The sequence below is a fragment of the Electrona antarctica genome (genome assembly GCF_951216825.1).
Source record: "Electrona antarctica genome assembly, chromosome: 12".
Taxonomy (NCBI): domain Eukaryota; kingdom Metazoa; phylum Chordata; class Actinopteri; order Myctophiformes; family Myctophidae; genus Electrona; species Electrona antarctica.
Window position 1 is genome coordinate 6,264,779 of NC_136793.1, and position 25,480 is coordinate 6,290,258.

The 25,480-nt window shown below is 42.1% G+C and overlaps 1 protein-coding gene across 1 annotated transcript in view; it reads left to right on the top strand.

Moving 5' to 3' along the window:
- The first annotated feature begins 5,261 nt into the window (after nucleotides 1-5,261).
- The window catches only part of lrrc74b (leucine rich repeat containing 74B), a 42,489-nt gene continuing 22,270 nt past the window's right edge, over nucleotides 5,262-25,480 (top strand). The window contains exons 1-4 of the mRNA XM_079517155.1: nucleotides 5,262-5,452; nucleotides 8,448-8,667; nucleotides 12,565-12,707; nucleotides 15,399-15,531. Of these exons, the coding sequence (XP_079373281.1) occupies nucleotides 5,303-5,452; nucleotides 8,448-8,667; nucleotides 12,565-12,707; nucleotides 15,399-15,531 (646 nt within the window). The 5' untranslated portion in view covers nucleotides 5,262-5,302. The remainder of the gene's footprint in view (nucleotides 5,453-8,447; nucleotides 8,668-12,564; nucleotides 12,708-15,398; nucleotides 15,532-25,480) is intronic.

A 25,480-nucleotide genomic window follows, 5' to 3' on the forward strand; every position in this document is an offset into this window, starting at 1 on the left:
ACTGGGGGCAGTCGCGTAGGAATGCGTAGGGCAACTGCCACTCACTGGGGGCAGTCGCGTAGGAATGCGTAGGGCAACATGCCACTCACTGGGGGCAGTCGCGTAGGAATGCGTAGGGCAACATGCCACTCAGGGAAATCTTGAATTTGTGTCGGTGTGTTTCGTAAGCAGGATCTAAATGCTTTTCTCTCGAGGGCTCCGAGCTGCATCTCATGGATTAGACAACGAGAGTATACGCTTATGATGTGACTGCCTTTCTATTGCTTGGCTGCTGCTGTAACCAGTGACGACCGTGTCTGATGGTTGATATACATAAAGTGGATGTGAGGGAAAGAGATTACTAGGACAAATGTGGATTAAACTGTTTGTTCTTGACGCATCATCATTAAAGATACTTATTTTTTTTATATCTCGGATTCCATGCAGTTTCTCTGTCACGTGGACGTCGGTGAGAAGATACATAGAACCCATGGATCGTAAAGACATAAAAAGATAATAATAATAATTCCCCCAAGTACAACCATCCAATGTATTTGCCTTTGTTTGTAGCCTATACAAGTCCTTGCTGTCATCTACGTAGATTGCCTTAAATTTAAAACTTCTCAATTCCTCAATTCCTATCTCTCGTTTTTTGGTTTTCGAGGCTTACATCATAATGTATCTCTTCTGTGCATGACTCTTAATGCTGTGGCTCATCTGTCCCCCCCCCCCCCACTCCCCCCACCGCCCTTTCACTGTGACCTGAGGCTTTGTTAAGTAGCATTGGCGTACATCAGAGCACCGTATGTACACGAGTGGGTGTCGCCACGAGAGCAGCCAGTTGTGCTCTGACTGCACAATGTTGATATCTTATTCTGCAAATTATTATCGCATCAGTTCACGCTGCGCCGTTTTCCTTGTTTTTTTTGTTTTGTTTTTACTCACTGGTTCCACGTGAATATAAGCATGCAGTCTTTGCACAATGAATCATGCACACGGTAACCTTAACGCTACACAGTACAATAAGCCTACTCAGTCTGCATACAGTATATTATAAACCTTCAGATGGCATACTTCAATGACAGGAATACTTTTGCACACGTTGCTTTCGGTGTTGAACCACTTCCATTGTCTCGTAAAACGGGAGGCAAAGAGGCCACCGAATGAGTTTGGTGGGCTTGGGTTTTTTGCAGTAGCTCCGACAAGTCAGCAGCACTGCCATGTAGATACATGCAAGGACAAATATGTGTTGGTTCCGTTCAGTTCAAGTTAGTTATTAGATCACGGATAGTTTTATCAAATCCAACTCTCCTACAGCTTTCTTCTTTATAGCTTCAGTGTCGTTTATTTTTGGGTTTTTTCTTCTTTCGGTATACGATGAAACAGTAATGCATTCTCAATGCAGAGAAATATGTCACTGGGGGGAGAAATGGGTGATTCCCATTGACTGACCCCCATTGTAATTCCTTTCTGGGTGAATGTTTTCCGCCAAAATCATTTGTTTGCACAGGTTTTTCTGAATTGAATCAAAGAGCTGTCGATATAACTCTGTGATGTAAACTGTGTGGCATGACGAAGATAAGATCAAGATACAGCTTCTTATACAGTATATATCTTATACATATATATACTGTATATATACATATAGATATATATTCAAAGTATATAAAAAAAGAGTACCACTTCAACTTTTTCTAAGAATGTATTTTGATTATATGGGTATTATGTCTCTCTTTTTTTTTGTTTTTGCTTGATATAATAGAACAAAGACGGCCTATTCTATGGTGTATCTCAAATAAACAGCAGCAATGACTTGATGCATGGTGTTTTTGTGTGTCACGTTTATTTTCCAGCACTGTTGTGCCATTATAGGCCTATCTCACAGCCCGCTTTCCACGCCCACTTCCGGTAGATAGTGGTGTCATTTAACATGAGGCATTTACACTTTTTTTCTCTGGAGAATCTAAGTACATTTCCTAATGTTAAAATGTCAAAGACCGATAATAATATGAAGAAAACACAATGGTATAACAACTCAAATAAGTAGAATAAATCTTACCTTTACAAAACGGTAGTTTGTGGCTTGTGAAAATACCTCTTTTAACATGGAAGCCTATGTATGGACCAGAAAAAAAAGAACACCACTAGCTCTAAAAGGGGGCGGGGAAATGCTGTGAGATAGGCCTATTCAGTTAGACTGTATTGTAATGTATGTGTGTCCAGGCTTTCACCACGTAGCCATGAATAAATATAGGCCAACATTCTACAAAAAATAGCCTGCTTAATAAATGATACCCCCCCGAACATACGCCATTGTCACGTATAGTGGGGAAAAAAGCACATCTACAAGCGATGCGACTTGTTATTGTGGGCTTGTAGATCGGCTGTTTTCACAGTGAGACCAAAGACTCACTAGACACACTAACTAACTAACAGATCAGGACTTAAGTGGTTTTTAAAGAGGCCTCGATAGCAAAACGGGGTTGGGATTTGGGGTTTTGTTTTGTTTGTGTTTCTCTGTCTGTTGTGTCGCTGCTGCTGCTGCTATAATGAACAGCCTCTGCTGCAAGGATCTTTGTATGTGTGTAACGGATCAGCCTCTGCTACAAGGATCTTTGTATGTGTGTAACGGATCAGCCTCTGCTACAAGGATCTTTGTATGTGTGTAACGGATCAGCCTCTGCTACAAGGATCTTTGTATGTGTGTAACGGATCGAGCATATTCCATGTTAATGCATATGCAAGGACTTTGCATTTACTTACCAATAAAAATAAGCATTTACATGAAATAAAAGGGGTATCTGCTGATGTTTTTGTTGTTGAATTGTGTACTGTATAGGGCTGAAACTATTGATCATTTTTGTTTAGAGTGATTATTCTATAGATACAAAAAAATATATACTTCGCTATATGGTTTTGATTTTTTTTTTAAATCATTTATTTTCCTGTCAAAATGTATTAATTTCTTTTGGCCAAATATTATTCATAATTGATCTGAGGCCAAATAATAAACCATATAAATGAATCCTTAAGTTGTTTTAGTGAAGTAATTACACATTCGCCATGTTATTGCGAACGCAGTGAGCATTTACTATGAGACCCAGCAGATCACGTCTGTGTGTGTGTGTGTGTGTGTGTGTCTGTGTGTGTGTGTGTGTGTGTCACGCTGTAACACCACCCGCCCACCACCAGAGGGCGCAGCTGTATCACACACAAAAACACACACACACACATGCACGCACACACACACACGCACGCACGCACACACACACAAAAAACTTAACTTAAAAAAAAACTTAATTTAAAAAAAAACTTAACTTAAAAAAAAACGTAACTTAAAAAAAAAACTTAAAAAGGAAAAACGCACACACACAAAAAACTTAACTTAAAAAAAAACTTAACTTAAAAAAAAACTTAACTAACGCACACACACAAAAAACTTAACTTAAAAAAAAACTTAACTTAAAAAAAAACTTAAACAAAAAACTTTTTAAAAAAAAACCTAAAAAAGAAACACGCACGCACGCACACATACACACACTAAAAAAAAATGTATTCTAATTGTTGTTATTGCAATTTACGAGCTGCGTTCGCTTCCCGCGTTTGCGCGTCTTACTTGTCCATAAAAATGGCCTATAGGAAATGTTGCTATGTGATGGACCCAACGTTGCTATATGGCAACATTTGCATAAAAACATTATATTTACCTCTCCAAAGTACTCCTACAAGACCATCTGAAAGGTTTTTTTTTTTTAAATGTGCAAGTACAAATACATCCGGGTCTTACAGGGTTAAATCAATTAGTTTGACATTTTACCACTGAAAGAAACTGCAGTCACTCAATCTTAATAGTATTTGTAGTAGATAACAGTAGCTGAATGCCGTGATGGCCAGATTCCCGTAAACGCTTATTGCCGCGTGCGTGGAGCTTCTATTTCCACCCATCAGCTGTCTAAAAACGCAGAAAAGACGCCGGCAGACAGCGGAAAACGGCCGCGCCTGTCTGCTCAAGTGTGGAAACACTGTTATTGAGACAACATGTAGTCCAGGATGGAAGTGAGACTGTGAGACCACAATATCTTCACGACAAATGTTGGTCATGAACATGGCGTCATGACTAGAATATAAAACACATGTTACACACATAAAAAAACAAACAGGAAAGTCTTTCTTGTGTCCTAAACCAGTGGTTCCCAAACCTTTTCGTGTCAAGGACCCCCAAATCAACATTTATTAGGCCACGGACCCCCCATTTGCCAGTGACCCCGATAAGGGAGGATTTTTACGGCTATAGCAGTGATTCTGAAACATTTCATGGACCCCCCAGTTTCACACGCATTAGGCTACGGACCCCCGATTTAATGGCATTTCTATCTCTGGTACCCCAATTTATATTGTAAAACCACTGTTAATTTAATTCTGAACGGGTCCATTTGGTTCCATTTGTACACTCTCTGAGTTACAGACCCATAAGGGTCCATTTTGTAATTCCTAACTATCTCTAATTGAGCTAGGTACCCCTAGGGGTCCCCGGACCCCACTTTGGGAACCCATGTCCTAAACATCAGTAAAATAAGATCTGGTTGCACTGTAAGTAGGCCTATACTGATGGTACTTATTTTTTATTTGGTTTGTTTATGAATATATTTCAAGAGAAACCCAATAACAGCTTGTTGTGCTTATTGTTGTAAGTGCTCGTCCTGAAGGAAGTGGTTCTCAAATGTGGCCTGGAGACCCCCCAGGGACCCTTGAAGGGGCTCCAGGGGGTCCCAGGATAAATGAGTTAATATTGCACCAAAATCATTTTAATCACTTCAACTGTACCTACTGCACAGGCTAGTTTCAAAAGATATATTAAAAAAATATATTAAAAAAAACAATTTTGAAACATTATTTACAGCACAAATCTTGTATGGGGATTCATGGCACAGCATATTTTCAAATGGGGGCTCTGTGGCCAAATACAGGTTCATTTGGGAGTCCATGACATGGAAAAGTTTGAGTTTCAGTCACCTAGAAACACAGACTCAGCTCAGTGCCATGGTAACGTGTCAACACAGAGTCAACCGAACCCCATACGGATCCTATTGGCTCTTGGGCACCAGGAAGTGAGGCAGCTGCCTCTCCAATAAGCCAATTCGATTGCCAGTTAACATTTTTACAAGTTTGACCCTCCCACAAAGCAAGATTGGTTGTGGCAAAGTGCAGTGCACTGATTTCACCCAGCACACGCACACACACACACGTACTGAATCTTACAAAAGTCAACCTACTGTAGCAAAACACCCTTCTCAAGTTGAGTCCACACTACAGCGCTGAAGCTATGGTCCTTCATGGGAAGAAGCTGGCCAAGGAGTGCCTGTTGCCTTCAGTGCTGGAGGATGACGCTGAGACGCAGGGTGAGAAGGAGCTGCTGGGAGGGAGAGACATGAGCAGACCCCCAAGCACACCTGGGAGCAGAGTGGACAACCAGGTAGGCAGTTCTTTCTGTGTGTGTGTGTGTGTGTGTGTGTGTGTGTGTGTGTGTGTGTGTGTGTGTGCGTGTGTGCGTGTGTGCGTGCGTGCGTGCGTGCGTGCGTGAACCGCAAGGTTCCCAGTTCGAACCCTGTGGGCTCCCCCAGAGTTAGTGTCGAAGTGTCCTTGAGCAAGACACTGAACCCCGAATTGCTCCCGATGTGCAGGTTGGTGCCTTGCATGGTTTCTTCTGCCATCGGTTATATGAATGTGTGTGAATGTGAATGGGTGAATGGATGGATGCACAATCTATGTAGCACTTTTGTTAACGCGCTGCTATATAAATGCACCATTTACCATTTACACCATACAGTGAAGTACCTAACCTTTAACAAATCTCTCTCCTTTCGTAAGACACTGTCTACACGGTAACATCCTCAATGTAAATTCAACTCCTAGGTAAATGAACACAGATGATGATGTGTACAAAGACGGAAGAGGAATGCATGTCAAGAGGCAAGGCACGCAGTAGCCGCAATTTGCAACTCTAGATTTTTTTACAATAGGATGAATCTAGAGTTGCAATACCCTCCATTGACTCCCCACTCATCCAATTTGGTTTGTGATCTGCTTGTCTTAAACAAAGTTAAACTCACCAACATTGCAGCTGTAGTCCAAGCTTGAATGATCCTCTTTCAATCTGCCAAGCTCGTTTTTCATAACAATCCACCGTAGACATGTTATGAGCTACTTTCTGTCAAGAAATTCTGTGCAGGTGATTCTTTTTCTAAGTGCTGGAGTTTGGAAGCACTCGTCGTATGTCACTGAACGGCCCTGCGTACCACCTGTTTCGAATTTGCACATAATGCAGGAGGCAGCAGCGCGACCCGTTAACAAAAACGAGTGCTTCCAAACTCCAACACTTAGAAAAAGAATCACTTGCAGAGGATGTCTTGACAGAAAGTAGCTCATAACATGTCTACGGTGGATTTTTATGAAACAAAAGTTCGGCAGATTGAAAGAGGATAATTCAAGCTTGGCCTAGAGCTGCAATGTTGGTGAGTTTAACGTTGTTTACTACAAGCAGATCGCAAACGCAAATTGGAAGAGTGGGGAGTCAATGGAGGGTATTGCAACTCTAGATTCATCCCATTATAAAACAAAATCTAGAGTTGCAAATTGTGGCTAGGCACGCAGGGACTCACAGCTTTAGAAAAGTGGCTTTTAACCACGATTCTATGCGCACGGCCGCACTTTCCTTGCTTGAGGCTAAATGCACCAGCACAGACCAAAGACTAAACAGACTGACTATTTTCATTTTATGGATCAGACCTTTGACCCCTCTGTTCTCCTGTGCATTCATTAGACACGCAGCAAGGCTACTTTGAGCCTCACCTTGAAAGTCTGTTCTAATTGCACTTCTGTGTAGTCAGTTAAAACCCATTTTGGGGCGGGAACCCCTTTTGGAGTTTTAAGCATTATGTTATACTTTAGCTATTGAAAATAGCAGATCTACAAGCTCATAGCGTGAGCTTGTAGGTCTGCTATTTTTTTTCTTAAATCGTGAAGATGTGGCGCAAATCTTTGAATATATATATATATATATATATATATATATTCTTTCAGAGCGAACGTTTTTAACTCGTATCTTTACTTCTGGGGGGGTCCCTGGAACAACATAATTTCAGATGGGGTTTCGCAGCCAAATACAGATAATTCAGGGGCTCCTTGACATGAAAAAGGTTGAGCACCACTGACATAGAAACATACGTTTAATAGTGAGCACCACTGACATTGAAACATACGTTAAATAGTGAGCACCACTGACATTGAAACATACGTTAAATAGTGAGCACCACTGACATTGAAACATACGTTTAATAGTGAGCACCACTGACATTGAAACATATGTTAAATAGTGAGCACCACTGACATTGAAACATACGTTTAATAGTGAGCACCACTGACATTGAAACATACGTTAAATAGTGAGCACCACTGACATTGAAACATACGTTTAATAGTGAGCACCACTGACATTGAAACATATGTTTTCAGAAAACTGTCAGGATTTAGAAGACATGTGTAGAATCGTCGTCAGGTCGAAATGGGTTAAACAGGAATGTGTGACTCGGGGGAGATTGGGAAGAGAAATACTGCATGCATTGCAGGGGTTCCTATGTCAGTGGTTCCCAAAGTGGTGTTCGGGGACCCCCAGGGGTCCTTGAGGGAGTTCCAGGGGGTACCCAGCTTAATAATAGTTTGGAACCAAATGGACTCTTATGGGTCTGTAACTCAGAGTGTACAAATGGAACCAAATGGACCCTAACGGGTCCATTTGGTTCCATTTTGTACACTCTCAGAGTTAAATTAACATTGACTTTACAATATTAATTGGGTTCCCCGAGATAGAAATGCCATCAAATGGGGGTCCGTAGACTAATGCATGTCAAACTGGGGGTCCTTGAAATTAAACAAGTTGAGAATCACTGCTAGAGCTGTAAAAACCTTCTCTTATGGGGGGGTCCCTGGCATATGTGTTCTAATGTGGGTCCACGGGCTGATTAGTGTCAATTTGGGGGGACACAGCATAGTGAAAGGGGCAGCGATTAGAACGGTTTGACCCTGACGGGACACAGCATAGTGCACATGCATGGGGGGGAGTTGGCGATGACTGAAATTGGGAGCAAATTAACCCAATTCGACCGAGACCGATTCTACAAATGTCTTCTAAATCCTGACAGTTTTCTGAAAAACCCATGTCGTTCTCAAACATTTTCATATCAAGCACCCCCAAAAATATATGTAATTGGCCGCCGACCCCCGTCTGAAAATAGCTTGAAGGTCTATGAGCTTGTAGATCTGCTATTTTTCAATAGCTGAAGTAGAACAGAATGCTTAAAACACCAAAAGGGGTTCCCGCCCCCAAAATGGGTTAATAAATAAATAACAGCTATAGCTATGACCAAATTTTGTCCTGAAGCCTTATTCTCTTCTCTCCTCTCTTCCTCCAGTGGACAGGTTCCCGCGCAGGGGTCGACCCGCGTGGGCCGCCAGCCCGGCGCGCGAGCCCTGCAGAGGAGGAGGAGGAGGTGCTTGACAGGCCCGAGAGAGGGAAGGCAGAGAGGGAAGAGGAGGAGGAGGAGGAGGAAGGAGTGAGCGGTGAAGAGGGAGAGGAGCTGGAGTGTGTCAGCGCAGACGACCAGGACTATGACACCGACCTGGAGCTGGAAGGTGGGACGAGAGGCGATAATGAAAAAAAATGGAGGACGGGAGTCGTGGAAGGGCTTGTGGTGGGGGAAAAAAAGTACCCAATTGTTTTACTTAAAGGGGCATTCCACTCATTTTCAACATTTTACTATGTCATTAATATACCTTCGAGCTGTCGTGTAGAAATAATAAAAAAGTTCCCCTATTCTGTGTTTCCTAGAACTGGAGGTCTGAAAAAAATCATGGTGAAACACATCTTGATGATGTCATCAAGATGTGATTCACCATGTTAATGATTTTTTTGTCAATGATTTTTCTAGGAAACACAGAATGGGGGGGACTTTTAAGGTATATTACCTCTAAGGTATATTAATGACATGGTAAAATGTTGAAAATGAGTGGTATTCCCCTTTAAGTAAAAGTGTCAACTGCAATGTGGAACTATAGTCTGTTACAAGTCCGGAATTCAAAATGTATACTTGCGTAAAAGTACAAGTATCGGCATATTCTTTTACTTTAAAGTACCTAAAGTAGAATGCAGAATGTCTCATTTCAAGTTTTCAAATGTATACAAATATTTAGAATATAGCACATAATAGTAGATTGGCTATTTTCAAATGGCAGAAATGTATTTAGGGCTGAAGTGGTATGTTTAGTAATAATAATCAAAATCTGCAAATTAACTAGTAACTAAAGTTTTCAGATAAATGTAGTGGAGTAAAAGTACAATATTTGCCTCAGTAGGAGAGGACACTGCAGCGCAGACATTTAAGCCGTTTATTAGGTGCGAATATACAAAAAAAACGACTATCGTTTCGACCTTGCGGTGTTCATCAGAGGCAGTATTTGCCACTGAGATGTAGTGGAGTAGATGTAAAAGTACTGACAATTTGAAATGCTCCACTAAAGTAAAAAAAGCACAGTACTGAGTAAATGTACTTAGCTACTTTACGCCAGTGGTCGTGGAACACACACACACACACACACACACACACACACACACACACACACACACACACACACAGCACCCCATCTCTGTGGGGTTTTCTTTTCTTTCTTTTTTTTTACAGCCAAGAGAGAAATGTCTCATACCGACGTGACGTGAGTCATGCTTTTGACACGAACACTTTCGTCCACCCCGCACAGACCTCGTCCACCCCGCACAGACCTCCCAGCTTTCTGAGTGGTGCAACCACTCCCTTACGGAGCTATGTGTGTGGGTGGCACATGTTGGGTGTGTCTGAGCACGAAAACAGCATGGTTGTTTTTCACCACCTGTGCGCAACCTAACACACACGCACATATGAACTGTATATATGGTGATTTCGGGTGTGCCAGTACAGTACAGTGACAGTACAGTACAGTAGAGGGTACAGTAGAGGGACCCCCACACGGTAACTGTCATTTCTCAACCGTTTCGGACGCGGGGCGGCTCGCTGGAATCGGGCAGGCACCCTGGGTGCGTTCCTGTGGGTCTGGAACGTCCGCCCCCCACCCCCACACAGAGTTGCACCACTCACTTCACATGGGTGTGATTTTTACAAACTCCTCCAGCATCACCTTGCACAAGAGCCCCTGGTTAACCCATTCTGGACGGGAGGGGCGGGAACCCCTTTTGGTGTTTTCAAGCATTATGTTATACTTTTGAAAAATAGCAGATCTACAAGCTCGTAGCTCGTATCTGGGAGGTCCCTATAGCTGGAACAACATATTTTCAGATGGGGGTCGGCGGCGGCCCCATTTCATATAATGTCTAGGGTCCTTGACATAGAAAAGATCAGAAAACTGTCAGGATTTAGAAGACATTTGTAAAATAAAATCTGGTCAGCCCTTAAAGGGTTAAGAGAGTAAATAAAGTTGATCCAGTTCCAACTGGAGCACGGCTTTTGAAAACGCACGTCTCTCAGTTTTTATCGCTACCCCCTCCCCTCACTCTCTCTGCCTCCCGGGCTGGATTAGCACCTCTGAAGGACCCTGCAGGGCACCTCCCCCCCCCCCCCCCCCACATAGTAAGAAAATGGGTGAGAGAATCCTGGTGTATTCCAGTGTTTTGTGGAGCCACCTGACGCGCTATGAATCCTGGTGTATTCCAGTGTTTTGTGGAGCCACCTGACGCACTATGAATCCTGGTGTATTCCAGTGTTTTGTGGAGCCACCTGACGCGCTATGAATCCTGGTGTATTCCAGTGTTTTGTGGAGCCACCTGACGCGCTATGAATCCTGGTGTATTCCAGTGTTTTGTGGAGCCACCTGACGCGCTATGAATCCTGGTGTATTCCAGTGTTTTGTGGAGCCACCTGACGCCCTATGAATCCTGGTGTATTCCAGTGTTTTGTGGAGCCACCTGACGCGCTATGAATCCTGGTGTATTCCAGTGTTTTGTGGAGCCACCTGACGCGCTATGAATCCTGGTGTATTCCAGTGTTTTGTGGAGCCACCTGACGCGCTATGAATCCTGGTGTATTCCAGTGTTTTGTGGAGCCACCTGACGCACTATGAATCCTGGTGTATTCCAGTGTTTTGTGGAGCCACCTGACGCGCTATGAATCCTGGTGTATTCCAGTGTTTTGTGGAGCCACCTGACGCGCTATGAATCCTGGTGTATTCCAGTGTTTTGTGGAGCCACCTGACGCACTTTGCGTGAATGAAAACAAAGCAATGCTGGATGGCGGACGTACGTCTATTATTCCATTAGTGGGGGGATTCTTTTTTTTGTGTTTGTTTCTTAGGGCCCCCTGATGCCCAAGTGCCCCTGCACACGTTCCCAAAGTGCCCATACAATTTTACAATTTACAATGTAGGCATTTAGCAGACGCTCTTAATCCAGAGCGATTTACATTAAGCAATAACAAAAAGCATGGCATACATGATACATCACATATATAAAAAGTAGTTATCATGAAACATGCGTAAACTAAGAACGTAACAGTGGAGTATCTATGTAAACTATACATACTATACTATATTATATATTATACATGTGTACTATAAAGTGCTATGACTACATAAAATGCAATTCTAGTGCTGTCTACGTAACATGCTATAAGTCTGTTTAAAATACTATCTAAGTCTACATAAAGTGCTATATTTAAAATACTATCTAAGTCTACATAAAGTGCTATCTAAGTCTACATAAAGTGCTATATTTAAAATACTATCTAAGTCTACATAAAGTGCTATCTAAGGGGCTAGTGCTACGGGCCATGGTGGAGTCTGAAGAGGTGGGTTTTCAGATCCGTCCCTCCTCTCTCTTGCTTCTCTCTCTCTCTCTCTCTCTCTCTCTCTCTCTCTCTCTCTCTCTCTCTCTCTCTCTCTCTCTCTCTCTTCATCTCTCTCTGCTTTTCGTCGCCTTCTGTCTACAGGGTCTCCAAATGATTGGTGAAAAAGGATGGAACAGAAAATGTGATACAGAATAGAAACGCCTACGCACTGTCGCCCCCACACATGTGGAGCCCTGCATCTTAATGACTCCATCTCAGCCTTTTGTATCACGCTTTCCATTTTTTGGCCAGAAGTGAAAACCATCTCCATCTGGTATGAATGAGGCTCCTCAGAAACGATGGAACTATATAAACCTTAGGGGAATTTCCAAATGGAACGTGAATAGAGAGTCTGAGGGAAAACGCCAAAACCTGTTTTTCTCGCTCGCTCTCTCTTGGGAATTGATATTGGGCGGGAACACCCTTTTGGTGTTAGCATTATGTTATGCTTTAGCTATTGAAAAATAGCAGATCTACAAGCTCATAGCGCGCCACCGAGTGGCGCGCTACGAGCCTGTAGGTCTGCTATTTTTGAAAAATCGAAGAACGACTGACATAGAAACATAGCTTTTTCAGAAAACTGTCAGGATGTACAGTAGAAGACATTTTTAGAATCTGATCTCAGGTCAAATTGGGTTAAAATGTCATGTTTCATTTACAGATATGCAGGAGGCGTACGACCCTACAGGACAGTCCCGCTACGCGGAGGCGTGCAGGGTTTTACAAGTGGTTCCCGCCTCCTACTTTCTGCGCTCCACAAAGAACACAGAGTTGTCCATGACGCACCGTGGTCTCGGACCCCAGGTAAAGGCAAGACCTGAGGACCATTCTATACAAATGTCTTCTAAATCCTGACAGTTTTCTGAAAAACCCCATGTTTCTATATGTCGTTCTCAAACTATTCCATGTCAAGAACCCCCAAGATTATATATGTATTTGGCCGCCGACCCCCATCTGAAAATATGTTGTTCCAGGGACTCCCCCCCCCCCCAGAAGCAAAGATTTGAGTTAAAAACGTTGGCTCTGAAAGAATATATATTCAAAGATTTGCACTACATTTTCACAATTTTTCAAAAATAGCAGACCTACAAGCTCGTAGCGTGGCACTCGGTGCCGCGCTATGAGCTTGTAGATCTGCTATTTTTTCAATAGCTAAGCTAAAGTATAAACATTACACTTAAAACACCAAAAGGGGTTCCCGCCCAGAATGGCTTAAGTCAGTGGTTCCCAAAGTGGGGTCCGGGGACCCCCAGGGGTACTTGAGGGAGTTCCAGGGGGTCCCCAGCTAAATGATAATTTGTAACCAAATGGACCCTTATGGGTCTGTAACTCAGAGAGTGTACAAATGGAACCAAATATTTGGTTCCATTTGAGTTAAATTAACAGTGGTTTTACAATATAAATTGGGGTCCCAGAGATAGAAATGCCATTAAATCGGGGGTCCGTAGCATAATGCGTGTGAAACTGGGGGGTCCTTGAAATGAATATGTTTCGGAATCACTGCCGTAAAAAATCCTCCCTTATCGGGGTCACTGGCATATGTTTTCAAATGGGGGGGTCTGTGGCCTAATACATGATGATTTGGGGGTCCTTGACACAAAAAAGTTTGGGAACCAAACCATTATGGTCAAATGCCTGTTTTTCATTCATGTGCCCGTGAGAGAAACAAAGGCTTCTATGACTTTGTTGTCAAAGCATTACGTTATGCTTTAGCTGTTGAAAAATAGCAGATCTACAAGCTCATAGCGCGGCACCGAGTGCCGCGCTATGAGCTTGTAGGTCTGCTATTTTTGAAAAATCGTGAAAATGTGGCGCAAATCTTTGAATATATATATCCTTTCGGAGCCAACGATTTGAACTGAAATATTAGCTTCTGGGAGGTCCCTGGAACAACATATTTTCAGATGGGGGTCCTCAGCCAAATACTGAATAATATACGGAATAATATATGCTTTCACTGTTCGCAGCTCAAATCAACGACCACTCGTGGTTATATAGGAATTGCATATTAGAGCAAATAAGCCTCAAGGGGCCATGGGTTTACCGTGGATTTTAGAACGGCTAATACAAGACACGTAGTGAACTGTGCTGCGGCACGGATGGGCTTCCAACCAGCTTAGCAGTTCTGAAATAACAGTAAACAACACGTGTGTGGCTTATTATTGTTCTTCTAAAACGGTTATAGTCCACTAGCCAGAATATGAACCCTCCGACCTGGACATGTTGAGTACACCAATGTTTTATGTTATAAATGTTGAGTATGGGTCCCCAGGATGTAGACGCTGCCGGATGTATGGGAGTATGGGTCCCCAGGATGTAGACGCTGCCGGATGCACATTTTCACAATAATTGGCATAATATGTGACCATACCATTAACAACCTATAAGGGGGGGAAAAAAGTTCATCATGCTTTATGTAGCATGTGACATGTCAAACTAGGGGGGTTTCATGATGCTGAATCCATTCCAAGCATTAGTTTATGTAGCATGTGACGTGTCAAACTAGGGGGGTTTCATGATGCTGAATCCATTCCAAGCATTAGTTTATGTAGCATGTGACGTGTCAAACTAGGGGGGTTTCATGATGCTGAATCCATTCCAAGCATTAGTTTATGTAGCATGTGACATGTCAAACTAGGGGGGTTTCATGATGCTGAATCCATTCCAAGCATTAGTTTATGTAGCATGTGACATGTCAAACTAGGGGGGTTTCATGATGCTGAATCCATTCCAAGCATTAGTTTATGTAGCATGTGACGTGTCAAACTAGGGGGGTTTCATGATGCTGAATCCATTCCAAGCATTAGTTTATGTAGCATGTGACGTGTCAAACTAGGGGGGTTTCATGATGCTGAATCCATTCCAAGCATTAGTTTATGTAGCATGTGACATGTCAAACTAGGGGGGTTTCATGATGCTGAATCCATTCCAAGCATTAGTTTATGTAGCATATGACATGTCAAACTAGGGGGTTTCATGATGCTGAATCCATTCCAAGCATTAGTTTTGCACAAAAACACTCCGTGGGCTAAAAACGGCCTTATAGCTGTCATCACAAATGTGAAGATGTCACATTTGTGGCTAAGGCCGTTTTTAGCCCAATGAGTGATTTGTTTTGTAAAACTAATGCTGAGAGAGTTTTAGTTAGTGTTATAAATAAAGAGTATAGGGGAGCTATAAGTTTAGCTTTGTTTGGATTTTAATAAAAACGTTGTTTGTTTCACATATAGTTTTCAAAGTTAGTTTTAGCTATCATAACCATGGCGTGCGTGCGTGCGTGCGTGCGTGCATATGCGTGTGACCGTGCATATGCATGCGTGCGTGCGTGCATATGCGTGCGTGCGTGCGTGCATATGTGTGCGTGCGTGCATATGCGTGCGTGCATGCGTCCGTGCGTGTGTGTCCATGCGTGTGTGTGTGTGTGTGTGTGTGTGTGTGTGTGTGTGTGTGTGTGCGTGCGTGCGTGTGCGTGTGTGCGTGCGTGCTTGTCTGCAGGGCGCCACAGCTCTGGCAGTTCCCCTGGTAACCAACACTTCCATCCAGAGACTCAACCTGAGAGATAATTGGATGGAAGGAGCAGGCGGAGCGGCCGTGGCTGACATGTTAAAGGAGAACTGCTACATTACAGGTGATTGTACTGGACGGACTGTACAGTACGGTACTGGACACTCCCTCCAGCTGTCTTTCATCTTCAGCTCCTCTCGCTCTCTCTCTCTGACGGCCGACGCGTCCCTGTTTTTACTCACGGAATTCTCCCCAGTGAGGGGCGGCGGGAAGGGGGTGGGGGGGGGTGATCGTCGGGGGGCATTAACCCATTTAGAGACCTGACTTTGAAATTTAGAAAATGTCTTCTAAATCAGGGATTCTCAACCCGTGGGTCGCGACCCCTCGGGGGGTCGCCAAATTATTTTGGGGGGTCCCCAAATAATTTAAAAAAATAAAAATAAGAAATCTTTTTCTTTCTTTTTTTTGCAACTGAATGGCTGGAAAGTGGAAATGAAGAGTTTACATAGTACACATAGTACATGCATACACCTTCCCTAATGATTATATCTGGTTTCAGTATTTATTTATGGTGTATTGTCTCTATTATTAAGGTTATTGTAGCAGTCAATTTATATTGGAGGTCGGGAGGGGGCGGGGCGGGGGTCCCAAGACGTTGCCAAAGCATTTTCGGGGGTCCCCGGCCAAAAGCGTTGAGAACCCCTGTTCTAAATCATGAACGTTTTTCTGAAAACACTATGTTTCTATATCAGTGGTTCTCAACATTTCAGAATAATATATTCAATGATTTGCGCCTCATATTTTCACAAATTAAAAAAAATAGCAGACCTACAAGCTCATAGCGCGGCACTCGGTGCCGCGCTATGAGCTTGTAGATCTGCTATTTTGTCAATAGCTATAAGTATAACATAATGCTTAAAACACCAAAAGGGGTTCCCGGCGACAGTCCTGTATGCGGATTCAAACACACTGCCTTATTAATGTACTACAGCGAACAACCTTTACGATTGTTTTAGTTGCCTTAGGTTCAAGATTCAGAAATGGTAAATGGTGCATTTATAATGCGCCTTTATCCAAGGCGCTTTACATAGACTGTGCATTACATTCACTCACACATTCATACACCGATGGCAGCGGAAACCATGCAAGGCACCAACTAGCACATCAGGAGGAGCAATTAGGGGTTCAGTGTCTTGCTCAAAGACACTTCGACACCAACTCTGGGCCACTCGGTAACAGGTCAGGTCGCCCCAATTCCATCTCGCCCCAGATTTTTTCCGCCGACCTCACGCCGACAGCTCGGTGCGGCGGTTCTTGTATTCTTTATTTTGTTTTACTGAGAATAAGGTTAGAAATAAGTTTAGGGTTAGGCATAGTTTTACTGGGGTTAAGTTTAGAAATAGGGTTAGGTTTAGGCATCATTAGGTTTAACCGTTTAAGCATAATTTACTTAGATTACTTTGGGAATACCAGGCCGCGCTGAGTTGGTAAAGGGGCGAGCAGTCTCGCATTCGGCCACTCTACCCCTGAGCCACCGCCCCTATTCATATTGTAATATTGTTTGTACCCTTTTTGGAAAAAATATAAACAGAAACTCCTATGGAAAGGTTATATTATTTTACTTATATTGACCCTATAAACAATCCAAACCCAAACAAGCAACTGCACTTTAGAAACAAGCCCAAAAACAGCAACTACTAGCAAGTACGGTACCATGATTTACAAGTATGCAACAAGCCCACAAGCAGACCTGGCAACACAGCATGCACACTCATATCAGTGTTGATAACATTTTATTTAGTTTTAGTCATAGTCTTTTGAATAAAAGTCCATTTAGTTTGAGTCATATTTTAGTCACCTGAAATGTTTTAGTTTGAGTCAGCTAAATATCACGAGATGTTAGTCCACTGAATCTACTGTTAATTTTGTCGACAAAAATGTATTTTAGCAGGTATTCATGGCGTCATAATGGCACTTGCTTGCATGCTGAAAATAGCCGTGACGCGTTGTGAGCTTGTAGATCTGCTATTTTCAGAGCACAACACCCACTGTAACGCGGTGGCTCAGGGGTAGAGTGGCTGGATTAGTGTCGAAGTGTCCTTGAGCAAGACACTGAACCCCTAATTGCTCCTCCTGATGTGCTGGTTGGTACCTTGCATGGTTTCCTCCGCCATCGGTGTATGAATGTGTGTGTGAATGTGTGAATGTAATGCACATTCTATGTAAAGGTGTGTGAATGTGTGTGTGAATGGGTGAATGTAATGCACATTCTATGTAAAGGTGTGTGAATGTGTGTGAATGGGTGAATGTAATGCACAATATATGTAAAGGTGTGTGAATGTGTGTGTGAATGGGTGAATGTAATGCACAATATATGTAAAGGTGTGTGAATGGGTGAATGTAATGCACAATCTATGTAAAGGTGTGTGAATGTGTGTGAATGGGTGAATGTAATGCACAATCTATGTAAAGGTGTGTGAATGTGTGTGTGAATGTGTGAATGTAATGCACAATCTATGTAAAGGTGTGTGAATGTGTGTGTGAATGTGTGAATGTAATGCACAATCTATGTAAAGGTGTGTGAATGTGTGTGTGTGAATGTGTGAATGTAATGCACAATCTATGTAAAGGTGTGTGAATGTGTGTGTGAATGTGTGAATGCAATGCACAATCTATGTAAAGGTGTGTGAATGTGTGTGTGTGAATGTAATGCACAATCTATGTAAAGGTGTGTGAATGTGTGTGTGAATGTGTGAATGCAATGCACAATCTATGTAAAGGTGTATGCATGTGTGTGAATGTGTGAATGTAATGCACAATCTATGTAAAGGTGTGTGAATGTGTGTGAATGTGTGAATGTAATGCACGATCTATGTAAAGGTGTGTGAATGTGTGTGTGAATGGGTGAATGTAATGCACAATCTGTGTAAAGGTGTGTGAATGTGTGTGTGAATGTGTGAATGTAATGCACAATCTATGTAAAGTGTGTGTGTGAATGGGTGAATGTAATGCACAATCTATGTAAAGGTGTGTGAATGTGTGTGTGAATGGGTGAATGTAATGCACAATCTATATCACACTCATATCAGTGTTGATAACATTTTATTTAGTTTTAGTCATAGTCTTTTGAATAAAAGTCCATTTAGTTTGAGTCATATTTTAGTCACCTGAAATGTTTTAGTTTGAGTCAGCTAAATATCACGAGATGTTAGTCCACTGAATCTACTGTTAATTTTGTCGACAAAAATGTATTTTAGCAGGTATTCATGGCGTCATAATGGCACTTGCTTGCATGCTGAAAATAGCCGTGACGCGTTGTGAGCTTGTAGATCTGCTATTTTCAGAGCACAACACCCACTGTAACGCGGTGGCTCAGGGGTAGAGTGGCTGGATTAGTGTCGAAGTGTCCTTGAGCAAGACACTGAACCCCTAATTGCTCCTCCTGATGTGCTGGTTGGTACCTTGCATGGTTTCCTCCGCCATCGGTGTATGAATGTGTGTGTGAATGTGTGAATGTAATGCACATTCTATGTAAAGGTGTGTGAATGTGTGTGAATGGGTGAATGTAATGCACAATATATGTAAAGGTGTGTGAATGTGTGTGTGAATGGGTGAATGTAATGCACAATATATGTAAAGGTGTGTGAATGGGTGAATGTAATGCACAATCTATGTAAAGGTGTGTGAATGTGTGTGAATGGGTGAATGTAATGCACAATCTATGTAAAGGTGTGTGAATGTGTGTGTGAATGTGTGAATGTAATGCACAATCTATGTAAAGGTGTGTGAATGTGTGTGTGAATGTGTGAATGTAATGCACAATCTATGTAAAGGTGTGTGAATGTGTGTGTGTGAATGTGTGAATGTAATGCACAATCTATGTAAAGGTGTGTGAATGTGTGTGTGAATGTGTGAATGCAATGCACAATCTATGTAAAGGTGTGTGAATGTGTGTGTGTGAATGTAATGCACAATCTATGTAAAGGTGTGTGAATGTGTGTGTGAATGTGTGAATGCAATGCACAATCTATGTAAAGGTGTATGCATGTGTGTGAATGTGTGAATGTAATGCACAATCTATGTAAAGGTGTGTGAATGTGTGTGAATGTGTGAATGTAATGCACGATCTATGTAAAGGTGTGTGAATGTGTGTGTGAATGGGTGAATGTAATGCACAATCTGTGTAAAGGTGTGTGAATGTGTGTGTGAATGTGTGAATGTAATGCACAATCTATGTAAAGTGTGTGTGTGAATGGGTGAATGTAATGCACAATCTATGTAAAGGTGTGTGAATGTGTGTGTGAATGGGTGAATGTAATGCACAATCTATGTAAAGGTGTGTGAATGTGTGTGTGAATGGGTGAATGTAATGCACAATCTATGTAAAGGTGTGTGAATGTGTGTGTGAATGGGTGAATGTAATGCACGATCTATGTAAAGGTGTATGAATGTGTGTGTGAATGGGTGAATGTAATGAATGTGTGTGTGAATGGGTGAATGTAATGCACAATCTATGTAAAGGTGTGTGAATGTGTGTGTGAATGGGTGAATGTAATGCACAATCTATGTAAAGGTGTGTGAATGTGTGTGTGAATGGGTGAATGTAATGCACAATCTATGTAAAGGTGTATGAATGTGTATGTGAATGGGTGAATGTAATGCACAATCTATGTAAAGGTGTATGAATGTGTGTGTGAATGTGTGAATGTAATGAATGCACAATCTATGTAAAGCTGTGTGAATGGGTGAATGTAATGCACAATCTATGTAAAGCTGTGTGAATGGGTGAATGTAATGCACAATCTATGTAAAGCTGTGTGAATGTGTGAATGTAATGCACAATCTATGTAAAGCGTTATATAAATATAAATGCACCATTTACCATTTATGACTAAAATATTTAATGTAAAAGTGGTTACATCTGTCTGGGGTTTAATACATATTTAACTACATAAAGATATTAGCAAGCTCATAATTAAAAAAATAACTACATTGGTTCCATCGGGACATATAGGCATTTTTTCCCCATTTACTGAAAGGTAATGATTTTGGACAACCTGTTTTTGTGTTTAAAAAAAACAAATAAAGAAATTTGAGTCTCGCGTCTCGCTGCTCAGAAATGTGATAATTAGCTAGTACTTATAGCCTAATTAGTGAGCAATCCTGAATATGCAACAATATGTCAGAGTGTCTGCTAGTGCACGTCTCTGTCTCACAGGATCCTTCCTGTAGGACTGTGTGTGTGTGTGTGTGTGTGTGTGTGTGTGTGTGTGTGTGTGTGTGTGTGTGTGTGTGTGTGTGTGTGTGTGTGTGTGTGTGTGTGTGTGTGTGTGTGTGTGTGTGTGTGTGTGTGTGTGTGTGTAATTTCCTTTGATGGAAATAAAATCCATACTTATATGAATATTGTAATAGTTTTAAAAGACTGTCTATATCTATAACCCAGCAGGGAGACCCAAATGCCGTGCTGTCTTTACCTTAAAAATGAGTGAAGTGCCCTTTAAATCTGACTGACAGTCACTGTATCATAAAAAACAGAAATACCTTAAAGAATTTGGAGACAGACAAATAAAGTTCTGAGAGGAAGGATTAAGGTTTTAACAACAGTTTTAGTAGGTATAAAGTCAATTTACAGAGAAATGTAATGGAATTCAGCAAGTAATTACATCATATATAATTTAGAGTAAATAGTCCAATTGTCCGAGTGCTGAATAGGCCTCTCAGTATGCAAGTTAACTTGACTGGGGACAGACAGTATGGAGACAGAATAAGGAGTCAACAAGATATAAGATATTAAATCTGAACCTTGCGTCAGGAAATCCATAATATAAATATGATAAAATAATATAAAGGATAATATAGGGCTGAGATGATTAGGCACGTGGATGGTGACATGACATTTAATAGGATTAGAGGAGCAGCCCTGTGTAAACAGGCAGTATAGGCTATGAGTATTAATGATAAAAAGGGCAAGATGACCAAATATGACCTTATATGGAACACGGTCTGGGCCCAAAGTTATGGGGCCGATCTGCAGGAAACTGGGAGTCCTTCCAGAAATTAAAAGGGTAGAGAATCAATGTCGTAACTTAAGCAAAGGCTCCATTTGATTCCATTTGTATTCTCTTTGGATTTAACACTTGCATTACTGATGTAAGGCCAGGTACCACACAAGCTGACTTTTAAGCTTGGACACCTTCACCGCCCAGCGGGTAGAGCCATTGTCTTTTAAATTGAACAATGGGCTGTCTGGAGGTGTGAAGTCCACTCCTGTGGGGGGGAAGGGTTAACCTGACTCCGCCAGATGGGGCAGCAGAGAGTACACTGGGTTCCCCTCTCCTGCTCCCATGTGGGAACTCTCAGGCAGACTTGATGCCCGGCCACAAAACGGCCTGGCCAATCAGCAGCAGCTATCCCGCCTCTAGCTGCTGCTGATTGGCCAGGCCGTTTTGCCAATCTAGGCAGCTAGGGGTCATTTTGACCGAAAATGAATAGGTGAGAGATGGTATGAGTGTGCCTAAATTCATATTTTAGATCAAAAATAAAAAATAAAGACAACTCGCACACACTGTGGGCTCCGGTGCTGTGAAAAGTGCCTTTATTGCACCATAAGATGACTGTGATGTTTGGTTCCTCCTCCTCCTCATCATCATCATCATGTGTTTGTTTGTTTGGTTCCTCCTCATCATGTGTTTGTTTGGTTCCTCCTCCTCATGTGTTTGTTTGTTTGGTTCCTCCTCCTCATGTGTTTGTTTGTTTGGTTCCTCCTCCTCATGTGTTTGTTTGTTTGGTTCCTCCTCCTCATGTGTTTGTTTGTTTGGTTCCTCCTCCTCATGTGTTTGTTTGTTTGGTTCCTCCTCCTCATGTGTTTGTTTGTTTGGTTCCTCCTCCTCATGTGTTTGTTTGTTTGGTTCCTCCTCCTCATGTGTTTGTTTGTTTGGTTCCTCCTCCTCATGTGTTTGTTTGGTTCCTCCTCCTCATGTGTTTGTTTGTTTGGTTCCTTCTCCTCATGTGTTTGTTTGTTTGGTTCCTCCTCCTCATGTGTTTGTTTGTTTGGTTCCTCCTCCTCATGTGTTTGTTTGTTTGGTTCCTCCTCCTCATGTGTTTGTTTGTTTGGTTCCTCCTCCTCATGTGTTTGTTTGTTTGGTTCCTCCTCCTCATGTGTTTGTTTGTTTGGTTCCTCCTCCTCATGTGTTTGTTTGTTTGGTTCCTCCTCCTCATGTGTTTGTTTGTTTGGTTCCTCCTCCTCATGTGTTTGTTTGTTTGGTTCCTCCTCCTCATGTGTTTGTTTGTTTGGTTCCTCCTCCTCATGTGTTTGTTTGTTTGGTTCCTCCTCCTCGTGTGTTTGTTTGTTTGGTTCCTCCTCCTCATGTGTTTGTTTGTTTGTTTGGTTCCTTCTCCTCATGTGTTTGTTTGTTTGGTTCCTCCTCATCATGTGTTTGTTTGTTTGGTTCCTCCTCCTCATGTGTTTGTTTGTTTGTTTGTTTGTTTGGTTCCTCCTCCTCATGTGTTTGTTTGTTTGTTTGTTTGTTTGGTTCCTCCTCCTCATGTGTTTGTTTGTTTGGTTCCTCCTCCTCATGTGTTTGTTTGTTTGTTTGGTTCCTCATCCTCGTGTGTTTGTTTGTTTGGTTCCTCCTCATCATGTGTTTGTTTGTTTGGTTCCTCCTCCTCATGTGTTTGTTTGTTTGTTTGTTTGTTTGGTTCCTCCTCCTCATGTGTTTGTTTGTTTGTTTGTTTGTTTGGTTCCTCCTCCTCATGTGTTTGTTTGTTTGTTTGGTTCCTCCTCCTCATGTGTTTGTTTGTTTGTTTGGTTCCTTCTCCTCATGTGTTTGTTTGTTTGTTTGGTTCCTCCTCCTCATGTGTTGTTTGTTTGGTTCCTCCTCCTCATGTGTTTGTTTGTTTGGTTCCTCCTCCTCATGTGTTGTTTGTTTGGTTCCTCCTCATCATGTGTTTGTTTGTTTGGTTCCTCCTCATGTGTTTGTTTGTTTGTTTGTTTGTTTGTTTGTTTGGTTCCTCCTCCTCATGTGTTTGTTTGTTTGGTTCCTCCTCCTCATGTGTTTGTTTGTTTGGTTCCTCCTCCTCATGTGTTTGTTTGTTTGTTTGGTTCCTCCTCCTCATGTGTTTGTTTGTTTGGTTCCTCCTCCTCGTGTGTTTGTTTGTTTGGTTCCTCCTCCTCATGTGTTTGTTTGTTTGGTTCCTCCTCCTCGTGTGTTTGTTTGTTTGGTTCCTCCTCCTCGTGTGTTTGTTTGTTTGGTTCCTTCTCCTCATGTGTTTGTTTGTTTGGTTCCTCCTCCTCATGTGTTTGTTTGTTTGGTTCCTCCTCCTCATGTGTTTGTTTGTTTGGTTCCTCCTCCTCATGTGTTTGTTTGTTTGGTTCCTCCTCCTCGTGTGTTTGTTTGTTTGGTTCCTCCTCCTCATGTGTTTGTTTGTTTGTTTGGTTCCTCCTCCTCATGTGTTTGTTTGTTTGGTTCCTCCTCCTCGTGTGTTTGTTTGTTTGGTTCCTTCTCCTCATGTGTTTGTTTGTTTGGTTCCTCCTCCTCATGTGTTTGTTTGTTTGGTTCCTCCTCCTCATGTGTTTGTTTGTTTGGTTCCTCCTCCTCATGTGTTTGTTTGTTTGGTTCCTCCTCCTCGTGTGTTTGTTTGTTTGGTTCCTCCTCCTCATGTGTTTGTTTGTTTGTTTGGTTCCTTCTCCTCATGTGTTTGTTTGTTTGTTTGGTTCCTTCTCCTCATGTGTTTGTTTGTTTGGTTCCTCCTCATCATGTGTTTGTTTGTTTGGTTCCTCCTCCTCATGTGTTTGTTTGTTTGTTTGTTTGTTTGGTTCCTCCTCCTCATGTGTTTGTTTGTTTGTTTGTTTGTTTGGTTCATCCTCCTCATGTGTTTGTTTGTTTGTTTGGTTCCTCCTCCTCATGTGTTTGTTTGTTTGTTTGGTTCCTCCTCCTCATGTGTTTGTTTGTTTGTTTGGTTCCTCCTCCTCATGTGTTTGTTTGTTTGTTTGGTTCCTCCTCCTCATGTGTTTGTTTGTTTGGTTCCTCCTCCTCATGTGTTTGTTTGTTTGTTTGGTTCCTCATCCTCGTGTGTTTGTTTGTTTGGTTCCTCCTCCTCATGTGTTTGTTTGTTTGTTTGGTTCCTCATCCTCGTGTGTTTGTTTGTTTGGTTCCTCCTCCTCATGTGTTTGTTTGTTTGTTTGGTTCCTCATCCTCGTGTGTTTGTTTGTTTGGTTCCTCCTCCTCATGTGTTTGTTTGTTTGGTTCCTCCTCCTCATGTGTTTGTTTGTTTGTTTGGTTCCTCCTCCTCATGTGTTTGTTTGTTTGGTTCCTCCTCCTCATGTGTTTGTTTGTTTGGTTCCTCCTCCTCATGTGTTTGTTTGTTTGGTTCCTCCTCCTCATGTGTTTGTTTGTTTGGTTCCTCCTCCTCGTGTGTTTGTTTGTTTGGTTCCTCCTCCTCATGTGTTTGTTTGTTTGGTTCCTCCTCCTCGTGTGTTTGTTTGTTTGGTTCCTTCTCCTCATGTGTTTGTTTGTTTGGTTCCTCCTCCTCATGTGTTTGTTTGTTTGGTTCCTCCTCCTCATGTGTTTGTTTGTTTGGTTCCTCCTCCTCATGTGTTTGTTTGTTTGGTTCCTCCTCCTCGTGTGTTTGTTTGTTTGGTTCCTCCTCCTCATGTGTTTGTTTGTTTGTTTGGTTCCTTCTCCTCATGTGTTTGTTTGTTTGTTTGGTTCCTTCTCCTCATGTGTTTGTTTGTTTGGTTCCTCCTCATCATGTGTTTGTTTGTTTGGTTCCTCCTCCTCATGTGTTTGTTTGTTTGTTTGTTTGTTTGGTTCCTCCTCCTCATGTGTTTGTTTGTTTGTTTGTTTGTTTGTTTGGTTCATCCTCCTCATGTGTTTGTTTGTTTGTTTGGTTCCTCCTCCTCATGTGTTTGTTTGTTTGTTTGGTTCCTCCTCCTCATGTGTTTGTTTGTTTGTTTGGTTCCTCCTCCTCATGTGTTTGTTTGTTTGTTTGGTTCCTCCTCCTCATGTGTTTGTTTGTTTGGTTCCTCCTCCTCATGTGTTTGTTTGTTTGTTTGGTTCCTCATCCTCGTGTGT